This window comes from Nycticebus coucang, chromosome 7 (assembly GCF_027406575.1).
Source record: "Nycticebus coucang isolate mNycCou1 chromosome 7, mNycCou1.pri, whole genome shotgun sequence".
NCBI lineage: Eukaryota > Metazoa > Chordata > Mammalia > Primates > Lorisidae > Nycticebus > Nycticebus coucang.
Window position 1 is genome coordinate 98,038,243 of NC_069786.1, and position 23,058 is coordinate 98,061,300.

Below are 23,058 nucleotides of genomic sequence, written 5' to 3' on the forward strand. Positions count from 1 at the left end.
CCTCCTAGGTGGCCAGCCGTGAACTAAAAATCCCCATGTCCTACCTGCACATCTGCGAAACAAGCACCGCAGCCGTGCCTAACACCATCGCCACCGCAGCATCCATCGGGGCCGACGTCAACGGCAGAGCCGTGCAGGTGGCTCCTCCTGTCCGTCTGTCCCTCTGCGCCCTGCCCACATCTCTCGTTAGAGCATCTGGGCACATGCTCTGCCCACATCTCTTAGCTGAATACAGGCACAGTGGTTGGCTTCAGGGGAGTCATCCATGTCCTCAACTTAGCCTTGGGATAACCAAACTGGCAGGAGAGTGTGTTAGTTGGAGTAGACTAAACTAAAGTACAGATGACTCAAACACAACAAAAGTCCCTTTCTTGCACACGTATCAGTCCCCAGAATTGTTTGGTGATTCAAGCAACCAGACTGACTGGGACTCCACCATCTCCAACATGTGCCATTCAAGGTAGCCCTGAGCATGGAGGAGACAGCGTGGAAGACCCAGCCAGACCTGGGAGGGATGCACATCCCTTCCTCTCCTGATCCCTTAGGAGAACCTTTCTCAGGCCATGTCTAACTGCAAGGGAAGTTGGGAGACATAGAGTTCTGAGAAACATATGCCCAGCTGCTATGGAAGAAATGCAGAATGGATTTTGGTGAACAAGTAGTCCGTTCCTGGGAAGCATAGCAAGAAGAAATTTTGGTACCAAGTAATGCAGAGCTGTGCAAGCTCCCCCATACAAACATATCCTTGCAGACAGGTGGGTGGAAGAGAACCCCCCAGCCAAGGCGATATGGTGCAATTAAAGCCATGTCACCAGCGGCTTTCCACCACAGCACCCAGAGCTTTTCATTGTAATTACTTTCTAGCTGATGTTTTTTAAAAGTACTAAATGTTCACTGTCTCAGGATAGAATCGTGACTTCATAGTTTTTAACTCAGTTATCTGATCACATTTACTTTTGAAAGAATACCTACTTGTCATGTTTCTGTTACAAACTGTTCACTTTTTCCACTGGGATATTGTGGGAGCCGCATTTTCTCAGGATACTGCATTGATGCCACTTTCAAATCAATGTGAATTTTCTGAAGCTGCCTCTTAGGAGGTCAAAAAGCAGATGCTGCTCTTTGCTCAGAACCAACATGTAAGAAACCCCAAATGCCTGGATCTAATTTGGGGTAGGATCAAACACGAAAGAGGAACAGTTCAGTGTGAGGGGGAGTTGCCAACCCAAAATAAGTGTTAATTCATCTTCTACAGTATTAAACTTTAGGTTTTTGTTTTCAGAATCAAATTTTGTGTATTTTGGTTATGATAAAATAAATTTAATTATTGTCTCATTTCACACCCAATGGACTTCATCGCTGTGGTTTGATGGTGAGTAGATATGAACAGAGATGGCCAGAGAGTTGAGTATTTCAAACTCAAGGTGATACTGGCATGTCATTGTCGCAGACTAGAAAGCACAAATTTGAATGAAAATAGAATTTTTATTCTATCTATTTTAATGGCTGAAAAATACAAAAGAAATTACTTAAAAACATTAATACAAAAGATGCAGAAAAAGAGAAAAAGAAATTAAGAACCTGAATATTCTAAGAAAGAGGATCTGAGAGTAGAAATTCAGCTAAACCCATATTTTCAAGGGTAGCGAAACAGGAAGGGAAAAAACCCTCCAGCAACTGAGACTATCCTCAAGAGCAGTGGCTGTGTTATTATCTCTGTGTCCCCAATGTGTCAGAATCAGACACTCCATAGCACCTGCTGACCTAATCTGTGGTAAATGAATATTCTTTCACACAAATCATAACCACCATCCTCTTCTCTAACATGCATTCTCTTCTTTAATACTTCAAGAACGCTTGCCAGATCCTTCTGAAACGCCTTGAGCCCATCATTAAGAAAAATCCAGAGGGCACGTGGGAGGACTGGGTAAGTGTTTTACTTCATTTGTTAATAAAAGTGAGAAAACAATCCCAACCCCTGCTGAGAGAGTGCCATGGCCATGCACAGTCCCTCTACGTAGAAAAAGTTCCTCTAAGTGTCACGGGGATGGAGCATGCCCCATGTCGAGTGAATTTCTGCAAAAAGGCAGGATCTCCAAAGGTTGAGAAGGCTACTCCAGGATGTACACCAGGTGTATGGAGAGAGCATACAGGGAACAACAGCCACTGGGAGGGGGAATGGGAAGAATGGAAGGATATGAAGAATACTCAGAGGTCTTTCCCACTTTACTTAAGCAAAAAAGAAGAAGCAGACTGAGCCTTTCTAAACCACAAAAGAAAAATATTAGAAAGATGCTTTGGGTAAGGAAGAGGAAAACTAAAAGCCCAGTTGCTATTGAAAACACTCAAGGGAAATTATTCACTTAACCTTAAATTATTCACTTAAAATGTATTGGATAATGTACAGTATCCAATACATTTTTTCATTAGAACATTAATCTCACACTATGAAATTCTAACATTGAGAAATAAAGCCCCAAAGACCTCATGCACTAAGGTTCTATATCATGAACATGCAGCATGATTCTAGTTTATATTTGTTTGACGCAGACTTCTAAACTTGATCAGAAGGAAACTGTTAGTACGCCAGCCATGAAAAAGTAGTATTGTGATGAGTTCTATCATTAGTAGCAAAACACCAGGAGTTAGAATGAGATATCGGTTGTACAGAGAATATTATTATTTTCACCTATCAGATGGTGTATTTATTTCATTTTAACTAAATATGCCCATTCTGCAGATAGAAGCTGCATTTGAACAAAGAATCAGTCTCTCAGCCACTGGATACTTCAGGTAAAAATCACAATAATATGTTGACCAAGCTGAGAAAATATGGGGTAACCCAATCACTCTGAGCCTCAGTTCCCTCATTTGTGAAATACAGACAGTCCCTGGGTTGCAGATGAGAGAGTTCTATATGTTTGTTCTTAAGTTGAATGTGTATGTAATTGGAACAGGTACATTGACCTATCACCTATAATAGCCTCCATTTGTAAGGGCGAGTCATATGTCAATCAGATGTTTGTAACTCAGGAATTGCCCGTAAGTTGTTATTATGTGACTCTCAAGGGCTTTGTAGGCCCAAAAACTCTGATTTCAAATAGGCCTTTCACTGGCCAGGCATAGTGGCTCACACCTGTAATCTCAGCACTCTGCAAGGCCAAGGCAGGAGGATTGCTTGAGCTCTGGAGTTCAGGACTAGCCTGAGCAAGAGCAAGACCCCATCTCTACTAAAAATGAAAAAAATAGCCAAGTGTTTTGGCAGTTGCCTGTAGTCCCACCTGCTTGCGGGGCTGAGGCAAGAGGTTCCCTCGAACCCAGGAGTTTGAGGCTGCTGTAAGCTATGACATCACAACGCTCTACCCCAGATGACAGAGCAAGACTGTTTGAAAAAAAAAAAAAACAGGCCTTTCAGTTATAAACATTAAATAATAAAAATACGTCTTATTGGGTTTCAAAAACTTTGACTTACAACACCTAATCAGTATTCATTACTTTTTATTGTGAGTAGTAAAAAGATGTTATCATTTGAAATAACTTGCATCTTGGCTTGGCACTGGTAGCTCAGTGAGTAGGGCGCCAGCCACATACACCCAGGCTGGCAGGTTCGACCGTGGCCTGAGCCTGCTAAACAAAAATGGCAACTGCAACCAAAAAAAAAAAAATAGCCAGGCACTGTGGCAGGCACCTGTAGTCCCAGTTACTTGGGAGGTTGAGGCAAGAGAATCGCTTAAGCCCAGGAGTTAGAGGTTGCTGTGAGCTGTGACGCCATGGCACTCTACTGAGGGTGACATAGTGAGATTCTGTCTCAAAAAAAAAGAAATAACTTGCATCTCAATTTTACAAATCTTCCCCCCGTATGTAAAAACTTTCTACATTGAAGCTCCTGCTGGGTGGGAGGAGATGGGGAGGACAGTGGTCACCAGTCATCATCTGTGCAGTACCAGTCAGCGGGAGGCCCTCATAAGTGTGCATTAAGAGAATGAAGAGAGGGAGGAGCTGACTGTCACTTTCAATGAGCATGTGAAATTAGTTTTACAATCTATCAAAATATACACTATACAACACACACACAGAGCATTAAAGCAAATACTCATGAAGAAAGAAGGAAAGAAGGTGAGGCCCAGCCCTGTACATAATGAGTTCTAAATTCCTGAGTTCAGGTACCCAAGAAGAGGGCAAACCAGTCCTCCACCTGAATACATCTTCCTGTATAAATTAATGCATTGAATTACCAGCCCTGAATTTTTTTTTTTTTTTTTTTTTTTTTTTTTTTGTAGAGACAGAGTCTCACTGTACCACCCTCGGGTAGAGTGCCGTGGCGTCACACGGCTCACAGCAACCTCTTAACTCCTGGGCTTACGCGATTCTCTTGCCTCAGCCTCCCGAGCAGCTGGGACTACAGGCGCCCGCCACAACGCCCGGCTATTTTTTGGTTGCAGTTTGGCCGGGGCTGGGTTTGAACCCACCACCCTCGGTATATGGGGCCCGCGCCCTACTCACTGAGCCACAGGCGCCGCCCCGAGCCCTGAATTTTTTACCACCCATGCACTTCCATCAGCTCCGTTAATATGGCTAGCACAGCCTTTGGGGTCCCTCTGGAAACACTGACAAAATTGATGGAGGTTCTCATTGGTCAGGAAGGGCTGAAACTCAAATTCTACATCAAGATGCAGACACACTGTGCGGTCCAGGCACAGTCTGCTGGCTTTCACCTTCTCCTTGACATCCTAACTGCAACACAAAGAGTATCCTTTTAGTTTTCTTCTTTTTTCCCTAAGCAGTATCCTTTTAAAAATGGGGGCAAAGGATAACTAACTAGGATGTTTATAAATACAAGGTAGCAAGTGAAAAGAGTTTAAAAGACAATTGAAATGAACACCAAAGAAATGCTATCATAAAACCTTAGTAATTTTTACAGTGAATCAACATTGCTTGCACCTCACCTCACCAGCTAAAGGGCTTTATTTCTTCCCTCAGGGGCTACAAGGCCTTCATGGACTGGGATAAGGGGGAGGGAGACCCGTTTCCATACTATGTCTATGGAGCTGCCTGCTCTGAGGTTGAAATTGACTGCCTGACAGGGGCTCACAAGGTAAGTCAAGTCTCTCTCTCCTCTTGGCATGTTAAAACGGCAACAATGAAAGTGTGCTGTACAGCAAGTAGCCCGATTTCATCACGCAATACCCACACAGGAACCGGACCCTTTCAATTCCATGGGAGTGTCCAGAGATCTGGACTTCTGAATTTCCACTGAAGAGGACAATGTCATGGTCAAGAAGGAACTGCTCATAAGAGCCTCAAATGTATTAAATTTTGTCTTCCACTTCACACAACAAAATCACTTTCCCAAGTTTTTCCCAGGAAAAGATTCTGTTCCTAAAGGAAAGACAAGTTATCTAATCTGAAGGAATAGGTAATTTAGAAGTCTTCAGCAAACATTTTGGAAAGCATGTAGCAATGCGCTAATGTTTCTTCAAAGTCAATTATGCCAAGGATACTACTGACCCCTAAAGAAATAGATTTAATAAGAGAGAGGTATGAAAACAATTTTTGTGTTTGCTATTTGAGTATCCAAGAAACCACCTATTGGAAGCAAGGAGCCTTCCTTCCCTCCCTTTCTTCCTTCCTTCCCTTCCTCCCTCCCTCCTTCCTCCCTCCCTTCTTTCCTTTCTTTATGTAGAGAAAGACTCTCTTTCTGTTGCCCAGGCTGGGGTGCAGTGGCCCAATCATCACTCACTATAGACTCAAACTCCTGGGCTCAAGCAATCCTCCTGCCTCAGTCTCCCAAGTAGCTGGAACACAGGCATGCACCACCAGGCCCAGCTAATTTTTTGGTAAGAGGTAGGATCTCACTGTGTTGGCCAGGCTGGTCTCGAATGCCTGGCCTCAAGTGATCCTCCCACGTTGGCCTTCTGAAACACTGGAATAACAGGTGTAATACAAGGTAGCAACACACCACACGCAGCCAGGAGTCAGATTTAACCCAAAGTTAACTACTTGCACCATAAAGAATAGATCCACAAATATACCCCAGGTACCATTCTGGGAAAAAAAGAGATTATGAAAGCCTCAAGTAGGATATAGTATAACCCCAAATATAGCAAATTCTTAGGAATTTTACATGATGCACCAATGACCTACATCTAAATTCCATGTACAAATTATTACAACATCACTTCGAGCCACCTTGCCCCAAAATATAAATGGTCAATTTGTATAGATACAGACTTATCAAATTAAAATACAGGACACCTAATTAAATTTGAATTTCAGATAAACAGCAAACAATTTTCTGGCATAAATATGTCCCAAGCAATATTCAGGACAGACTTACTTATCTGTCAATTCCACCTGAGGAACTCAGGGTAAATGTGTAAAGAAACTAAGCTCATGGGAATCATCCTTAGTTAAAGTTTGGTCTTTTCTGTACCTTCCAGTTTACATTTACAGTTCAAGATTCTGTAATTTCAGTATCATTTTGGTACCTCAAAATAGTTTATTCCTTGAAGAGGCAAAACTTCTTTAATTAAAGAGAAATCAGAGAACTTAAAGTACAGGCTGACTGCTGCTGGCTGCTGCTGGCTTCCGCTGGCTGCCCGTGGTTGGTGAACAAGCATCCACGGAGTCAGCGTGAGTGCACAGCTCATCTTCCATTCTCCAAAACGCATAATGCAAAACCTACCAGGTTCCAAGACAGTGGTGAATTAAAGGCCACACTCTGAGGTGTTTCCAGAGTCCCTCCCTGTCTAGGATGAAGGTGGACAAAGGCCAGTCTCAGTTCCCCAAGCAGGTTGTCTGAGAGGCCAAGAAACTTGCCAAATTTAAAGAACTAAATACATAGAAAGGAGGAGCCCAGGCAGTGAGAACGATGATACCATCAGAACAAGCCCTGCCAAGCTGGGGCAGAGAGAAAGCCCACAGAGTCCCGAGATGGGCCACAGGCATCTAGGGGCTTTCTGGGGCTCTGTGACAACCCCTCTGCCCATGCCTGGTGCCAGAACAGATCCAGAAGAGGAAGTAGATTAGCAAAGTCAAAGGTGGCCTCAACATTTGCTCTAATATGTTCCAAAATCTTACAAATGCCCCACACTCATACATGCCAGTATGTCTATATGATTTTCTCAGGAAAAAACACAACACTACCACTTGTATCAGATGAGCACGAGGAATAGATGAGCTCATGAATTATATATTCAAACAACCAGTCCAGGTTGAGAATCAGATGAAAAAGCAGGCAAAACAATTGTTTACCAAGTGACTCAGACACACCAAGATGTCACGGACTTTGCAGTCACTTAACAGGAGTCAAAATCATGAATGCAGATCTTCCAAGGTCATTGACAGGCCTAGCACTAAATCTAAAGAGCTTAGCAGATGTCCTACCAGCTCTAATGTTGACAGGGTTCGATAAATGTTAACGGTTATCGAGATCAAGTCACTATTGATCTTAATTAACCAGCAGGAGTTTTGGAATAACTAGACACCATTTGAATAAAACTGAAAATAATACTTTTTTAACTCAAGTATTTATGGTGAGGTCATTTTTATGTTGAGCAGAAAATCAGAACGGACATCGTCATGGATGCGTGCTGCAGCCTAAACCCGGCCATTGACATCGGGCAGGTAGGTGCTAGCCCACGTAGGTGGATGGCCCTTCCCGGGAGTGATTCTGGTATACGTAAAGGACTTCTGAAAAGGATTCATGTCACCAAGCTTGAAATTTTCCTTCTTCAGATCGAAGGATCGTTTATTCAGGGAATGGGCCTTTATACCACTGAAGAACTGAATTATTCCCCAGAAGGCATCCTGTATTCTCGGAGCCCAAATGAATACAAAATTCCAACCATCACTGATGTCCCAGAAGAGTTCAACGTCTCCTTGTTGCCATCGTCACAAACTCCACTAACCATCTACTCCTCTAAGGTAACCACCCAAACCTGCTACAGCACAATGTAATGGATTGGGTAGTAGCATGGAAAATGAAAGTAGACGGACAAATTACTAAATAGGTCTTAACTGTGACCAGGACTCAGTCACTATAGACTGTGAGAATTTGGAAATGAGTCACCTAGAGACAACTAAAAATCAGAGACAATAAATGATCCACGCAATGGTAAGCATGGACCAAGGATGTCAACTTCCACTTTCACGGAAAACTAAAATTCAGCAAAAAGCTTTGACTTCTTGATAGACTAACACTTTTATTTAAGACCCTTAAGACTACAGTGTTAAAACAGGGTTGAAGGCACAATGTTACTGAGGTCTCAGGAGGCAGTGGCAGTGTGAACAGAACACTGGACAGAGGCCTGGGGAGACCTGGGTTCTGGCTCCAGCCCTGCCCCTTGCTGTGATCTCAGGTGAGTCACTGACCTCTGAGAAGCTCCACATTTCTGGTTGTCTCAGTGGGGGGTGGTTGGGAGGGTGCAAAGGATGTTACCGCTAGTGGGTGGAGGCCAGGAATGCAGCTAAACAGCTTTCAGTGCGCAAAGGAGCCCCCCCACGGCAAAGAGCCCAAAATGGCAACAGCATCAGAAAGCAAAGACATCAGCCTTTAGTAATTGCTAGAGTAACAAAACCGCAAATTGAAATAAAGGTCAGCATTTGTGTGCATCTCTGTAGGCAAGTTATGTGAAAACCACGCTCAGTAAAAACTCTGTCTAGGTGTGAGATGTACTGTTAAAGTTTTTCTTTAAAGTCTTTTGGGAGGCCAGGTGTGGTGGCTCATGCCTGTAATCTCAGCATACTGGGAGGCTAGGGCGGGTGGATTGCCTGACCTCAGGAGTTCAAGACCAGCCTGAGCAAGAGCGAGACCCTGTCTCTACTAAAAATAGAAAAACTAGCCAGTTGTGGTAGACATCTGAAGTCCTAGCTACTTGGGAGGCTGAGATAAAGAGATTGCTCAAGCCTAAGAGTTTGAGGTTGCTGTGAGCTATGACGATGCCACGGCACTCTACCCAAGATGACAGAGTCAAAATAGTAATAATAATAACAGCAACAACAACAACGAAATCTTTGGGGAAATTTTTGAGTACCTAAAAATAAAGAGTCCATACACATATTCAAGAATTTCATCATTTCCAAACCAGATCCCACTTGCAGCCCAGGACTGTCCTCTAGACGTATGGCAGTGAGATCAGAGTAAACGTGAAAGGAAGGACAAACGCCGGGGCCTTTGAACTCTCACTGGACTGGAAATCACTCAAAAGGAAAAAGGCAACTCAGACCCCACAGGGAGCAGCTTTCAGGCCACCAAGAGTAACAGACAGATGGGTCCCTGACTTCTTATGGTTGTAGCCAGTCACTCACAGGTAGACCCTCAGGTTTGCAGGTCCCCTGGGGAGTGTACCAGGTGCCAGGAGCCATGCTAGGTGCTTCTGCACCTCCTGACCCTCAGGACACCCTCAGAGGTAGGTATCATTGCCCATACTTCACAGAGACAGAGGCTCAGCAGATGATCTCACTATATATACAGAGGAACATAGGCAGACAGGTCCAGGATTCAGACTTGCTGTTTCTAGCTCAAGGGTTGCAAGTTGGTGGCCCACTGGCTAAATCTAGCCTGAAGATATATTTTCTTTGGCTTACATAGTGTTTTTAAAAGTCAGGGAATTTTGGGCAGCGCCTGTGGCTCAGTGGATAGGGCACTGGCCCCATATATGGAGGGTGGCGGGTTCAAAGACAGCCCCAGCCAAACTGCAACAAAAAATAGCCAGGTGTTGTGGCGGGCACCCGTAGTCCCAGCTACTCGGGAGGCTGAGGCAAGAGAATCACCTAAGCCCAGGAGTTGGAGGTCGCTGTGAGCTGTGATGACACAGCACTCTACCAAGGGCGAAAAAGTGAGACTGTCTCTTAAAAAAAAAGTAAGGGAATTTTACATCAAAATACCAATATCTAAATTCTCTTGACAATTTGGATGATCTGATAATTATGGCCACATTCCTGGAAGGCAACAATTAGCGAGAACCAAAGAACAACCGCCCCCTTTCAATAGGACGTGGAGTATCACTGCTCCACCGCAGTCCCCACTACTCCTTACTGTCCTTCATCTGCCAGTGTCACTCATTTACAAGCATCTGCCCATTTTTTCAGATGATGGGTTTGGAACCTTTCATCTGGTATCAAAGTTTGTACTCTTGCTTCTAGAGCACTATCTCCCCTGACGCTGCAATCACAGGGAATCATTTTTCTCTCGGCTCATGAAGCTGGCCATTAAATCCGTTGATTGTTCTTTACTAAATAGGGCACCTTTCCCTCACCACATCAAGATAAACACACAGAGACACACACATATATACACGCCTTTCCTATAGAACAGAGATTTAACTCAGACAAGACAAAAGATCTGCGGGTGGGGTGGCTCACGCCTATGATCCCAGTACTCTGGGAGGCCAAGGCAGGTGGATTGCCTGAGCTCATGGGTTCGAGACCAGCCTGAGCAAGAGCGAGACCCCATCTCTAAAAAATAACCAGGCATTGTGGTGGGCACCTAGAGTCCCATCTACTCAGGAGGCTAAGCCAAGAGAATTGCTTGAGCCCAAGAGTTTGAAGTTGCTGTGAGCTATGATGCTATGGTACTGTATCAGGGGTGACAAAGAAAGACTCTATCCCAAAAAAAAAAAAGAAGGCTAAAGATCTGGGAAGTTAAGTGATACAGAGTTGTTGTGTTTTTTTTTTAAGATAAGTCAAGCGTCATTCAGTAAGTCAGTCAACAAACATTTATTGAGAACCTTTTGTGTGCAACTGTGTCAGGAGTTGTGGACAGTGAACAAGAGCAGGTTCCTGGCCTCTGGTAGCTCGTAGTCTAGTATAGAAGCTTCTGAAACCAACGTTCTGTTTTGCAGGGCCTCGGGGAGTCTGGGATGTTCCTGGGATCATCTGTGTTCTTTGCCATTACTGATGCTATGGCCTCAGTACTCAGGGAAAGAGACATAGCAGAGGACTTCACGGTGCAGAGCCCGGCGACACCAGAAAGGGTTCGAATGGCTTGTGCAGATCAGTTCACAGAAATGGTAAGGAATTACTGTTTATTTTCCTAAAAGGTGATTTTTCTATTTCTTGCTTCCTAGACCTCTGGGTAAATTTATAACCTAACCTGTGTCTAGCTAATCAAATTATAAAATAATACAAACAAATCACACAAATATGCCTTGTATAAAGGTAATAATTTCAACTTTTTAAAAAGCATTTCCCCTACAAGCTTACTCTCACTAAAGGGGAGACATGTCATGTAGCCATATTTAATGGCACTTTCCATGTTCCAGATACAAAGAGCACACGCAAACTGCCCGTGTTGTAGAAATCACGTGATCCCACTGACAGCTGGCTGTCTTTCCACTTGGCTCCCTTTCACGCCAACGCCTCCCAGCCTGAGAGAGAGAGAGAGAGAGAGAGAGAGAGGATTAATATACTTGGGTACACAAGTGGCAATGCCACAGATAAGCAACCTTCCAGAGGTCACTGAGTCCAGCCTTTGCCAATTTCTTAAAAGCATCCTAATTTAAATAATAATAGCAGCTAACAATGGCTGGGCCCTGTACTTAATATTTTATACATATTATCTCATTAATCATTACTGCTACACTAGTTTCCTCATTTTACTGTTGAGGAAACTGAGGTGTAATAACTTGCCGAAGATCACACAGCTAGCAGGTGGGGGGTTAAGATTCAATCTCTGATTTCGCTATACTGTATACTGTATACTGCTCCCCAAAGAGAAAATACTTGATTCTCTACATCCTAAAAGGAAATTTATGTCTTGAAATTTTTATTAGAACAAGCCCAAATATTTAACTGACCTCTTCAAAATAACCTGCCATATAGTGAAAAAATAATATAGGAATGTTGATTAAAAGGATTATTCATTTCCTTCTCCTACATGATCCATTCCTCTTTCTATCTCCAAATCTAACTCAACAATGTTTCTTGTACTCCAGTAATACCAATTACCCTGTAATTTCTCTGTCATTGGTTCTGACACTCCTCTAATTCTACTGTCCACAGCAATGACACTGACACCATCACTCACCTCTCTCTGGCCTGTCCCTCCTCAGAAGGGCAGGTCCAGGGCATGGCACCATCCACCCTAGGAAGTCCTCTGTGCTGATTCTGTTCCAGAGGGACACTGTCCGCCCACTCCCAACCATGCTGAGGTCATGATCATTGTGGAATCATGTCATTTCATACCCCGGAAGCAAAAGCATAAGCACGTCTGACCTTTAAAATAATGTTCACACTCACATTTTACAACAATTAATATCCTTTTCTGGAATGGGGAAGATTAGGGAAACTAGAAAACACAGCACAGCAAAAAGATTCTTCTAATCTTTCTGTCTTGGGCGGCGCCTGTGGCTCAGTCGGTAAGGCGCCGGCCCCATATACCAAGGGTGGCAGGTTCGAACCCAACCCCGGCTGAACTGCAGTGAAAAAATAGCTGGGCGTTGTGGAGGGCGCCTGTAGTCCCAGCTACTTGGGAGGCTGAGGCAAGAGAATCGCTTAAGCCCAGGAGTTGGAGGTTGCTGTGAGCTGTGATGCCACAGCACTCTACCGAGGGCCATAAAGTGACTCTACAAAAAAAAAAAAATCACTCTCCAACAACGCTCTACCAACACACAGAGAGGTCTATATATTAATCTTTCTGTCTTGCCTGGGGTTAATGTTTTCAGTTTTCCCATTGCCTGGCTCCTAGAAAAGAATACTTCATTTTCAAGATTTCAGGCTGTTTTTAATAGTCCAGTTGGCTGGCGAAGTATCTCTGCCACATGCAATGGTAAGAAATGACTCACATTGATTTCATTTGCCATTTGGGACTCAGCCCTCAGTGACCTGGTGCATGTGATGAGACCATATTTTGTCCCAAGGCTGATGGTCTGATGGTTACTGGAAAAGACTAATTTAATATGTCTTCATGGATATAAATCATCTACTAGTTTGTACACCATCAATCAAATGCTCAGAGCCAATGTGAGAATAACCTCCCACTTTCTAAAATACTCATAAATGGATACATAGTTTCTAAATATCACTTCCTGTTATAATCTATATTTGATATTTTAAAGGTCATTTTAATAACATGTCTTACATTTTGTCCTTATAAAATTAATACATGTCCATTACAGAAAAATTAGAAAATACGAAAATAATAAGATGAAAGTTAAAATCAGCCATAATCCTACCAACTAGAGCTAACTATAACCATTTTTGACCATTTTTATAGTTAAAAGTACACACACTTTGAACCATCTTTTTTAATTCACATTTGTTTATATGTATATCCTTTTTTGTCTCAATTAATTTAAGCCAGTAGTGTTTGGGAGGGGGGTCAGTGGGGAGCGATGGTCTAGTTTGGCATATTTACTGCTGGGGGCTGGGGCTATGGATTTTTCTCATACAGGGTCCAGGGCTGCCAAATGTGCTACAATGTATGAGACAGTCCACCAAATGAGTCCCTCTCCTCCCCTTCAGCCGACAGCACCCTGTAGGGCAACTCTGGCCAAAGTCAAGAGGGTGGCCCCGTCCTGCGCCCAGACAGGGGCTAGGTGAGGCAAGGGTGTGTGATGCCACGTGGGGAAGCCTGTGTCTGTGTGTGGTTATGGAGGGTGTGGCATCTGGAATGCCACCACAGTATATCTTATTTGTAGACTTGTTTTATGAAACAGGAATATCGCTGACATAAATGTTTGAAAAGATTTGAATAGTATAATTGAGAGTGACTCTGTTGGGCCTTCATTCTCAGGAAATCTGGGTTTGGAAGATACTTTTCCCATGAAACATCACTCAAAATATCTTTTTAAATGTAAAAAGAAAATATATGGCCAAACCCATTTATCCTACACACTCACAATGTTCATTTCTGGCCCCTGGAATAAGTTTAAGGGGTGGGGACAGGGCAGAATGTTTAACTTCCCAATAATAGGCCCTTTGTTATTCAGGCCACTTTAGACCATGTGGAGAGGGACCACTGGCCCTTCGTCCTCATCCTGACTCACACTATCCCTACCCGTTTCACTGACCTCACATGGAAACAGTGAGAGTGCAGCCTCTGCACATCCTTGACAAGACTTCAGAGATGCACATGCTACTTTGTTCTGGCCTCCAGATCCCTCTCCTCAGCTGTTCCCCCAAAGAGAGGGGACAACCAGAAGCCACCCCTGAGTGGGGCCTCCCAGGAACAACAGAGGAGAGGAAGCCTTGACTTTTGGTTTAATAAAGAGGCCAAGAAACACACAAAGTATAGATTCTTCTGCTATACCTATTGTGGAAAATGGCAATACTCCCCCACCCGTATAGAAACATAAACAAGAAACGTAGGCGTCATCCTGGCGTTTTTCTACCTCATACTCAGTCGTCAGCCAAGTCAGCCCTTCACCTGTTCCTTACTATCTCCCAACAATCTCTTGGCCACTTCATTTCCTCCTTTCTTAACCACTGTGCTATTCACTCACTCCCCAAGCATAGGTTGAGTGTCTAATGTGTGCCAGACGTTGTTCTATAGAACCAAGTCAGAACACGGCAGAGAATGAAGCAGAGACCCCTGCCATGGTGGAGTTAACTTCCTAGTGACCCGCCAAGGGCAACTGCCATCCCTCAGCCTGGGTCAAAGCAGGTTCCTCACTTGTCGTATCACTGCAGCATACACCAAAGAAAAAAGCTCCCCTTTGCTCTTAAGATAGATAAAATTTCTGAACGTGCCCAACCAAGCCTACAGACCTCCAGAGTCCACCACAATGGGCCCCACCCACCTCTATAGCCACATGTGGTATCCCAGTCAGTGACACTGGCCTTCTTGTGTCATTTCTCATTCCTGGTTATCAAGGACAGACCTGCTCACTCCTGCTATGAGGCCTCTGCCATGCTTGTCTCTACTTGGAACCATCTTCCTTTCTCCAGCTGGTTACCCCTGCTCACCTTTCACATTTTAATCAGACCCAACAAGTTCATCGGATGCCACAGGGAGCACAGTGGTGAGTCAGACTCAGAGGTCGCTTCTCTCCAGCATTTACAGTCTAGCACGGGAGAAAGGCAAACAATGACTCTGACTTGTGAGCGCTGGGCTGACCCTAGGTTATCCCAGCAAGTCAATAGAACAAAAGTTTTCTAATTTCGCCTTAAAGTTTTCTTAAAGTCAGAGATGTCAGGTGGGGATCTCGGCTAGTCAGAGATGTCAAGTGGGGGTCCCGGCTAGTCAGAGATGTCAGGTGGGGGTCCCGGCTAGTCAGAGATGTCAAGTGGGGATCTCGGCTAGTCAGAGATGTCAAGTGGGGGTCCCGGCTAGTCAGAGATGTCAGGTGGGGGTCCCGGCTAGTCAGAGATGTCAGGTGGGGGTCCCGGCTAGTCAGAGATGTCAGGTGGGGGTCCCGGCTAGTCAGAGATGTCAGGTGGGGGTCCCGGCTAGTCAGAGATGTCAGGTGGGGGTCCCGGCTAGTCAGAGATGTCAGGTGGGGGTCCCAGCTAGTCTCAGATGTCAGGTGGGGGTCCCAGCTTTTTGGTTGCTCATCATGTAGCTGTTCATTCAGCTGACATACTTGTGGAGCACCTTCTACCTGCCAGGCACTGCTCAGGAACTAGAGAAACAGTGAGGCACAAGACAAGCTCTGCCTTGTGGACAGACAGTAAACAAGGAAACACACAAAATCGTTATAGGCGGTGATGAGTGCCACGAAGCAAAATACAAGAGCAGGGGGCTGGAATGTGATGGAGAGATTATTTTAGACTACTTTAGATAGTTTGTTAGAGAAGTTCTCTCTGTATATGTTCACTTTTAAGCCAAGGCCTAAAGGAAACAAGGGATTGAGCATCGGGGTGGTGATGGTGCCTTTGGGACAGGGAGTGGCAAACGTGAAGGCCCTGTGGCAGTTTCAGTAGATTCAAAAGGGACTAAGTCGCCCTCAAAAGCAGCCTTCTCCTTCAGTGCCTGACTTGCCTCTGGAGTAGAAAAAAATTCACAGCTGTTGTTCTCCTTGGTAGAGAGATAAAAGAAATAGAAACTTGTGGCCACACCATTTATCTTCACCGCAGCAGGGTGAAGCCTTGACAGTCCCTCTCCGGATCAGCAGTCCCTGGCAGCTAGCCTCTGTCATGCACCAGGTCTACTGGTTCAGATCTTTAGAAAGTACAATTTGTTCAGGCCTCCTGAAGTTCGTACAGCCTGGCTGTTCACACAGACTAATTTCATTACAGCATCTTGGAATAAATCTGAGCTCCTATCAGAATTTACATTTTTAAATACATTTGATCAAACTACAACACAGATTTTTGTTGAAATATATGATGATTCACACTTGTACATGATGTTGTACTATGCAAAATATATGTGTGTATGTATGTATATACATACGTACACACACACAGAGAGGGTGTCCATAAACTTCATGTGTGAACACGAACTTTATGGACACCCTGTATTTGAGAAACAAGATAACTAACCCTCTTTGTACTTGGCCTTTAAATATTCTTGTCAAAATCCAGTTTGTTCTGACAAGTAAAAAGTTTAGGAGGTCAGAAGGTCTAAGTACTAAAATATGAATATTGAAAAGTTTAAAACTTCCTCTTTTAATAACCTCCTTACAGCCATAAAGTAAATAACAACCCACCCAGCTCTATTTCTTAAACAGAAATGATGGTAAAACAGTACTTTTCCCTTGGAATTAAATAAAATAATGTATGTAAAAATTCTGTGCAAATATGAGTCACTCTGCAAATATTAGAGTTAAGGTCATCACCAAAACCCTGTAACTCTTTTTTTTTTTTTTGTAAAGACAGAGTTTCACTTTATTGCCCTCGGTAGAGTGCTGTGGCGTCACACAGCTCACAGCAACCTCCAACTCCTGGGCTTAGGTGATTTTCCTGCCTCAGCCTCCCAAGTAGCTGGGACTACATGCGCCGGCCACAACACCCGGCTATTTTTTTGTTGCAGTTTGGCCGGGGCTGGGCCACTCTCAGTATATGGGGCCGGCGCCCTGCTCACTGAGCCACAGGCGCCGCCCAAAACCCTGTAACTCTTAATGGCCTTCTTCAAAATATCTCTCTCTCAAAGGGCTTAAAAAGTGTTTCCACATTAAATCAAGATAACCTGCTGAGGGCAGAACAAACAACCACCCTTATAACTAGTGGGCTCATTTTCGTGGGCAAACTGACTTCAGCAAAAAGTAGGCACTGGTAAGAAACTTAGGGCATTTTTGTTACAAAAAAATTCTACTATTTGAATGAGCATTTACTGTATCAAAAGAGTTATTTTGTATGTTTGGGTTTGGTTAACTTGGTCACAGAGTTGCTGACTGCTGTTTTAATACACAGGCCCTTTCTCAGGTGGTAAATTTTGGACAGTGTTGCCAGTGATGGCTTCTGAGCAGGGCAGCCTGGCTCAGCCAGACAGAGCCAGAAATATCATCTCTATGTAATTTCCTTTTTGGTGATGAGAGAGAGAAAAAAACTGTATTTCTTAGAAAATGTGTTTGTACAGTCATTTAAAATTCCATAAGAAAAAAAAAGTAAATTTTCCTTAAAGATTTACAGAAATACATAACACTTTCAAACTAGGACTTCTCCTTAGAAACAGTGATTTTATTTTTTAAAAATATCTTTAGGATTCAGAGACATGAAGGGATCCACACCTTTAAAAAAATTAGAAAACTATTGCCTTGGAAAATTTGGCAATGGGAAAGTATTTTTTTTTTCCAATTGTATTACCTTGTTATCATCAGCAACAAAATGTGTTTACTGAGTAACCACAAAAACATGGTATATGTGGGTTGTCATAATGGGAGGCCATGTAAAAATCAATTAGCAGATTCAGTTTCCATCTCCTAGAAGATAAAAGCAGACAACTCAGCTGAGAAACAGGTTCATAAACAGGTCTCACCCCACAATTTGTTTCACCCCACAATTTGAAGGGGCAGCCTTGATAATGCTGACTCGTAAGGAATCCTCGCAACCACAACGCACGGCTAATGTCAGGTGTTAGGCTGCGGCTTGATTTTATAGGAACTTATTTAAGGGGGAAAAGTCCTTTTAATCTTAGATCAGTAGTCAATTCCAAATGGTCGTGCCTGCTATTCTGTAATAGCTGATGGCGAGTTTCTTACACTATTCCCCAGGCTAGAGAGTACAATGACATCATCCCAGGTCATTGTAACTCCTAAGCTCCTGCCTCAACCTCCTGAGAAGCTGGGACTACACACATGAACCACCACACACAGCTAGCTTTTCCCATTTTTGGTAGAGGCTGGGATCTAGCCACGTTGCTTAGGCTGGTCTTGAACTGCTGGTTTCAAGTGTTCCTCTCACCTTGGCCTCTCCAAGGGCAGCTAGAATTATAGGTGTGAGCCACCGCGCCCAGCCAATAATGGCTAGTTTCTAAAGGCCTTCATTTGCCCCCAAACCCTAACACATTCTCCACCCACCAACTCCCCTCTCTCTGTAGCACTGCCTCGCTCACGTTTCCATGTCTCTTTTTCCCTCCCTGCTTCTCTTGCATTTCTAGAAGCCAGGCTCAGTGAGAGCTGTCAGCATTAAAAGTGCCACCTGTTTAGTTCAATAAAGGGGGCCCATCCTTCCAGATGAAGGAGGAGAGGCATGGGAACGTTTCACGTGCTGCAGGCAGGCTGGCTGCCTGACACTGCTCTCAGCTGGTTCATCCCCAGGCACGAGTTCCTCCAGATGAAGCTTAACACTGTTAATACCCAGCCTTGGATTTCTCTGAGCTGGAGGAGATGTACTGTCAGTCCTGTGAGACCGCATTCTATTTCCTATGGTTCACATGACACAACATGTAGAAACAAGCAGCCTGCAACCTGCTTGGCTAAAATGTAAGCCACAGATAACTGGCAGAGCCTCAGGCCAGCACAGACATGCCTCAGTCACATGGACACTGAGATGGAACACAGAAGAGATACATGACTCAGGCCAGACTGCTCAGAGTAAGTGGTCTCCCACGGGGTCTGGGTCAGAATGTTGAACTGATTGTCCCGTTCCCACGAGACACATGTGCACACAGCATATGCACACATGTATACGTACACACACTGACAGGCGTGTACTTATTCTTAGCCACATTCTCCTCTCTGCCCCTCATGCAGTCTTGGAAGAGGTTATATTTGCATTCTGACAGGCTGTGAAAATGGTTCCACATTGAACAAGATTGTCCCAGCATGCAGGGACTAAATCTGTTTCCCGCAATGCTTGGTGACACTTCACACAGTAGCCATTTCTTTTCTTTTCTTTTTTGAGACAGAGCCTCAACCTGTTGCCCTGGGTGGAGTGCTGTGGCATCACAGCTCACAGCAACCTTCAACTCCTGGGCTCAAGAGATTCTCCTGGGCGGCGCCTGTGGCTCAGTTGGTAAGGCGCCGGCCCCATATACCGAGGGTGGCAGGTTCAATCCCGGCCCCAGCTGATCTGCAACCAAAAAATAGCCGGGCGTTGTGGCGGGCGCCTGTAGTCCCAGCTACTCCGGAGGCTGAGGCAAGAGAATCGCTTAAGCCCAGGAGTTGGAGGTTGCTGTGAGCTGTGTGACGCCACAGCACTCTACCGAGGGCCATAAAGTGAGACTCTGTACAAAAAAAAAGAGATTCTCCTGCCTCCACCTCCCAAGTTACAGGCGCCCGCCACAACACCTGGCTATTTTTTGTTTGCAGCCGTCATTGTTGTTTGGTGGGCCGGGCTGGATGCGAACCCGCCAGCTCAGGTGCATGTGGCTGGTGCCTTAGCCGCTTGAGTCACAGTAGCCAGTTCTACTTCTGCAGGGAGAGTCTATGGTGCTGTTATTGAATGTATATTTTTATATCTAAAATCTCTGCTACCTGGTCTCTTATTCCTTAGGTTGGGAGAAGCAAAGGAAAGGGAGAGATAGCGTGCTCAAAAGAGAAGTGAACTGAGCTGGAGGTGTCCCACCGTCTAAGAGAGGGGACAAGCAATGCAGAATGTAAGACAGGAAAAGGACAGCCACCTTACCCAGCCGGGGAGAGGGGTTACAGCGAGCCATTTTAGCTTCGTGTGAAGACCTGGGCCTGGAGTTACAGGAAACTGGCTTTGGATCACAGCTCTACCTGTGTTGATTTATTTCACTTATCACTCAGTTTCCTTATCTATAAATGTGGTAAGAGTGACAAGTGGAGAGAATAACTCCAGTTACTTTACACAGTTGTTGTGAAGATTGCATAATAGATACTGTATAAAGCAGTCAGCAGTTGTCACTCATAGTAAACGGTCAACGCAGGTAACGATGATTATAATGAAGATGATTGAGACAGCATCCTCAAGACCACCTTTGGGTTCAATGATTCACCAGAAGAGCTCACAGAATTCAGGAAAGCTGTTAAATGCACAGTCGTGGTTGAGTACAGTGAAGGGCGAAAGGCACACAGGGCAAGGCCAGGAGGGGCCAGGCGCGGGCGTCGGTGCTCCGCCCGCACAGTCACACAGACAGCACCTGACTCCCCCAACAGTGTGGGAGACGCCTGAGTACTACCACCCAGAGCAGCTCCCCTGAGCCTGGGTGTCCAGGGGTCACTTCTACAGGTAGGGACCTTCCACACAGCTGATGTGCTCGACACTAGCCCCAGGGGTCAAATTGTTTGTTACCGAGGCCCAAAGCCCCAGGTAACAAAGACACTCTGCTCAGGCAGGACGCAAAGTCTGAGGGCCAGAAATGTGCAGGATTGGACAACCCAGGCCCGCTGAGTTAATCCTGTACTGTCCGATGGGGATAAAGAATGCTGGACTGAAGGCAACTCCCATGTTACTGGGCCTCGAGGCCAAGGAGACTGAGGCCAGGTGTCATTTCAGAAGCTGAACTTGAACTAAAAGTGGACTCAGTCTTGACATCTATTGTGAATGCGTTTCTTTAATCAGAGCTATCACGAAACAAGTGGGAAGAAAAAGGGGAAATGGAACAAGCAAGGGAGAAGGAAAAGAAGAAAGGGAAGGAGATAACCAAAGGTCCGTGCGGACCAGCTGAAGTCCCAGGGCTTGGATTTCTGAGAATACAAAAACGGGGCTAGGGAGTAGGTGAGACCCTGCAAGGCCAGCGCGGCAAGACAATAAACGTCACTCTAAGCCCCCAAACAGAAGGAAACCCCAGGAGACCAGGTCTGGTGAGAAGCATGAGAAGTAAATTTTAGAATCTACCTCAGTCTAAACTGAGGGACTTTGTCCAGCCCAGCCCAGGTAGAACAGACTAGTTCTTTATTTTTTAAGGACAGGGTTTTGAAAAAAAAGAAAAGAGAGACAGAGACAGGGTTTTGCTCTGTCACCCAGGCTGGAGTGCAGTAGTGCATCATCATAGCTCACTGCAGCCTTGAACTCCTGGGCTCAAGGCTCCTCCTGTCTCAGGGTGACATTATTACAGGTATAAGCCACCACACCTGGCCCAGAACAGGCTCGTTCTAAAGAAAAAGGCCAAGCAGCTCCCATAGGAGCAGCTAAGGGACTAGGGAAGGCCCTTTGGAAAGGGCAAACCCAGCCCTTCATTTACATTTTAATACAGCTGAAGAGAGCAAAAAGTAAGAACAGAATGAAGAAAGATATTCTGAGTGATAGAATTTGGGTGAATTTTTTGTCTTTTTGCATTTTTGTGAAATAAAGAAATACAAGAAAGAAAAAGCTATTTGCAGCCAGACACAGTGGCTCATGCCTATAATTCTAACTAACACTCCATTCCAAGACAGGAGGAGTGCTTGAGCTCAGGAGTTCAAGACCAGCCTGAGGAAAGTGAGACCCTGTCTCTACTACAAATAGAAAAAATTAGCTGAGTGTTGTGGCAGGCCAGTATAGTCCCAGCTACTCAGGGGGCTGAGGCAGGAGGATCGCTTGAACCCAGAAGGTGTGAGGTTGCTGTAAGCTGGGCTGATGCCAGGGGACTCTAGAATGAGACTCTCAAAAAAAGAAAGCTTTTTGGACTCTTCATAGATCTCCAGCGTTAGGGAAGTTTGTTTTTGTTTTCGCCACCTTTGCAACTAAAAGTCAACCCTTCCAACAAAAACATAACAGGGGAAGAGAGTAAATGTGTGTTCTGCTTTGGGGTCGAACCTAAGGGAGAGAATTCCCTGCAGAAGAGACAGGCATTCAGAACCACACGGAAGGATAAACAAGTCACCTCTTCGGGACTTGTAGCCCAGGAGCATAAAATGAGGCCACAGTTTAACTAGCAAGAAAAGCACAATACTACAAAAATGATTTGGGTAAAGGTGCAGACAGGGCTGCCGCCACACCAATGAGGGTCTATGCGTACCACGTGATACCGTGTAAACACCTGCAGCCTAGCCATGGCCCACTTTCCCCTTCCCTCCCCAAACGTAGTCATGGGATATGTATTTCTCTCTGGGATTCATATCTGGGAAGCAAAGATAGGCCCTCTAATTTAGCAACAATAGGGGAAGCAGAAAGCACAACACCAACCCGCCGTCTTTTCAGAGTTGTCATTTGACAGGATTGAGACAGTCTCATTTCCCAATAGCCAGGAAAATCTAGGCTCCTCCCATCCAATTTTCTGAAAAAAGATTTTATGTAATTGTCCTGGTGAAATATTGTGATGATATTATGGAGTATTAATCTAATGTGCTTTCTTTCTTAGATCCCAAGAGATGACCCTAAGACATTTAAGCCTTGGTCTATCCCTATAGCATAACACTGCTGTCATTTCCTAAAAGGTGAGATGAATAAGCTAAAACATATTGGAAGATAAGGGGATTTCCAGTAAAATAAAAATAAAAATCTAGAACTAAATAAAAATTTAAAGTAAGCTAAAAGATAATTACTCAAAGAGGAAAAAAGAAATCCAATAGAGTGGTTTTCAAACTGTGTTTTATGGAAACTGACAATTACTGACAAGTAATTGTGCTGTTTAACACAAAAACTTGACAAACTGACAAGTGTTTAGGTTTCTTTGCCTTTTTTTTTCCTCTCTCTCTTTTTTTTTTTTTTTTTGGTAGAGACAGAGTCTCACTTTACTCCCTTCAGTAGAGCGCCATGATGTCACAGGACTCACAGCAACCTCTAGCTCTTGGGCTTCAGCGATTCTCCTGCCTCAGCCTGCCAAGAAGCTGGGACTACAGGTGTCCG

At 44.5% G+C, this 23,058-nt stretch overlaps 1 protein-coding gene across 1 annotated transcript in view; it reads left to right on the forward strand.

The window, feature by feature from the left end:
* LOC128589914 (aldehyde oxidase 2) overlaps positions 1–23,058 on the forward strand; it is an 83,389-nt gene that overhangs the window by 55,442 nt on the left and 4,889 nt on the right. The window contains exons 28-35 of the mRNA XM_053596790.1: positions 9–137; positions 1,853–1,927; positions 2,741–2,793; positions 4,981–5,095; positions 7,561–7,626; positions 7,738–7,926; positions 10,845–11,012; positions 22,571–22,646. Coding sequence (XP_053452765.1) covers positions 9–137; positions 1,853–1,927; positions 2,741–2,793; positions 4,981–5,095; positions 7,561–7,626; positions 7,738–7,926; positions 10,845–11,012; positions 22,571–22,624 — 849 coding nt within the window. The 3' untranslated portion in view covers positions 22,625–22,646. The remainder of the gene's footprint in view (positions 1–8; positions 138–1,852; positions 1,928–2,740; positions 2,794–4,980; positions 5,096–7,560; positions 7,627–7,737; positions 7,927–10,844; positions 11,013–22,570; positions 22,647–23,058) is intronic.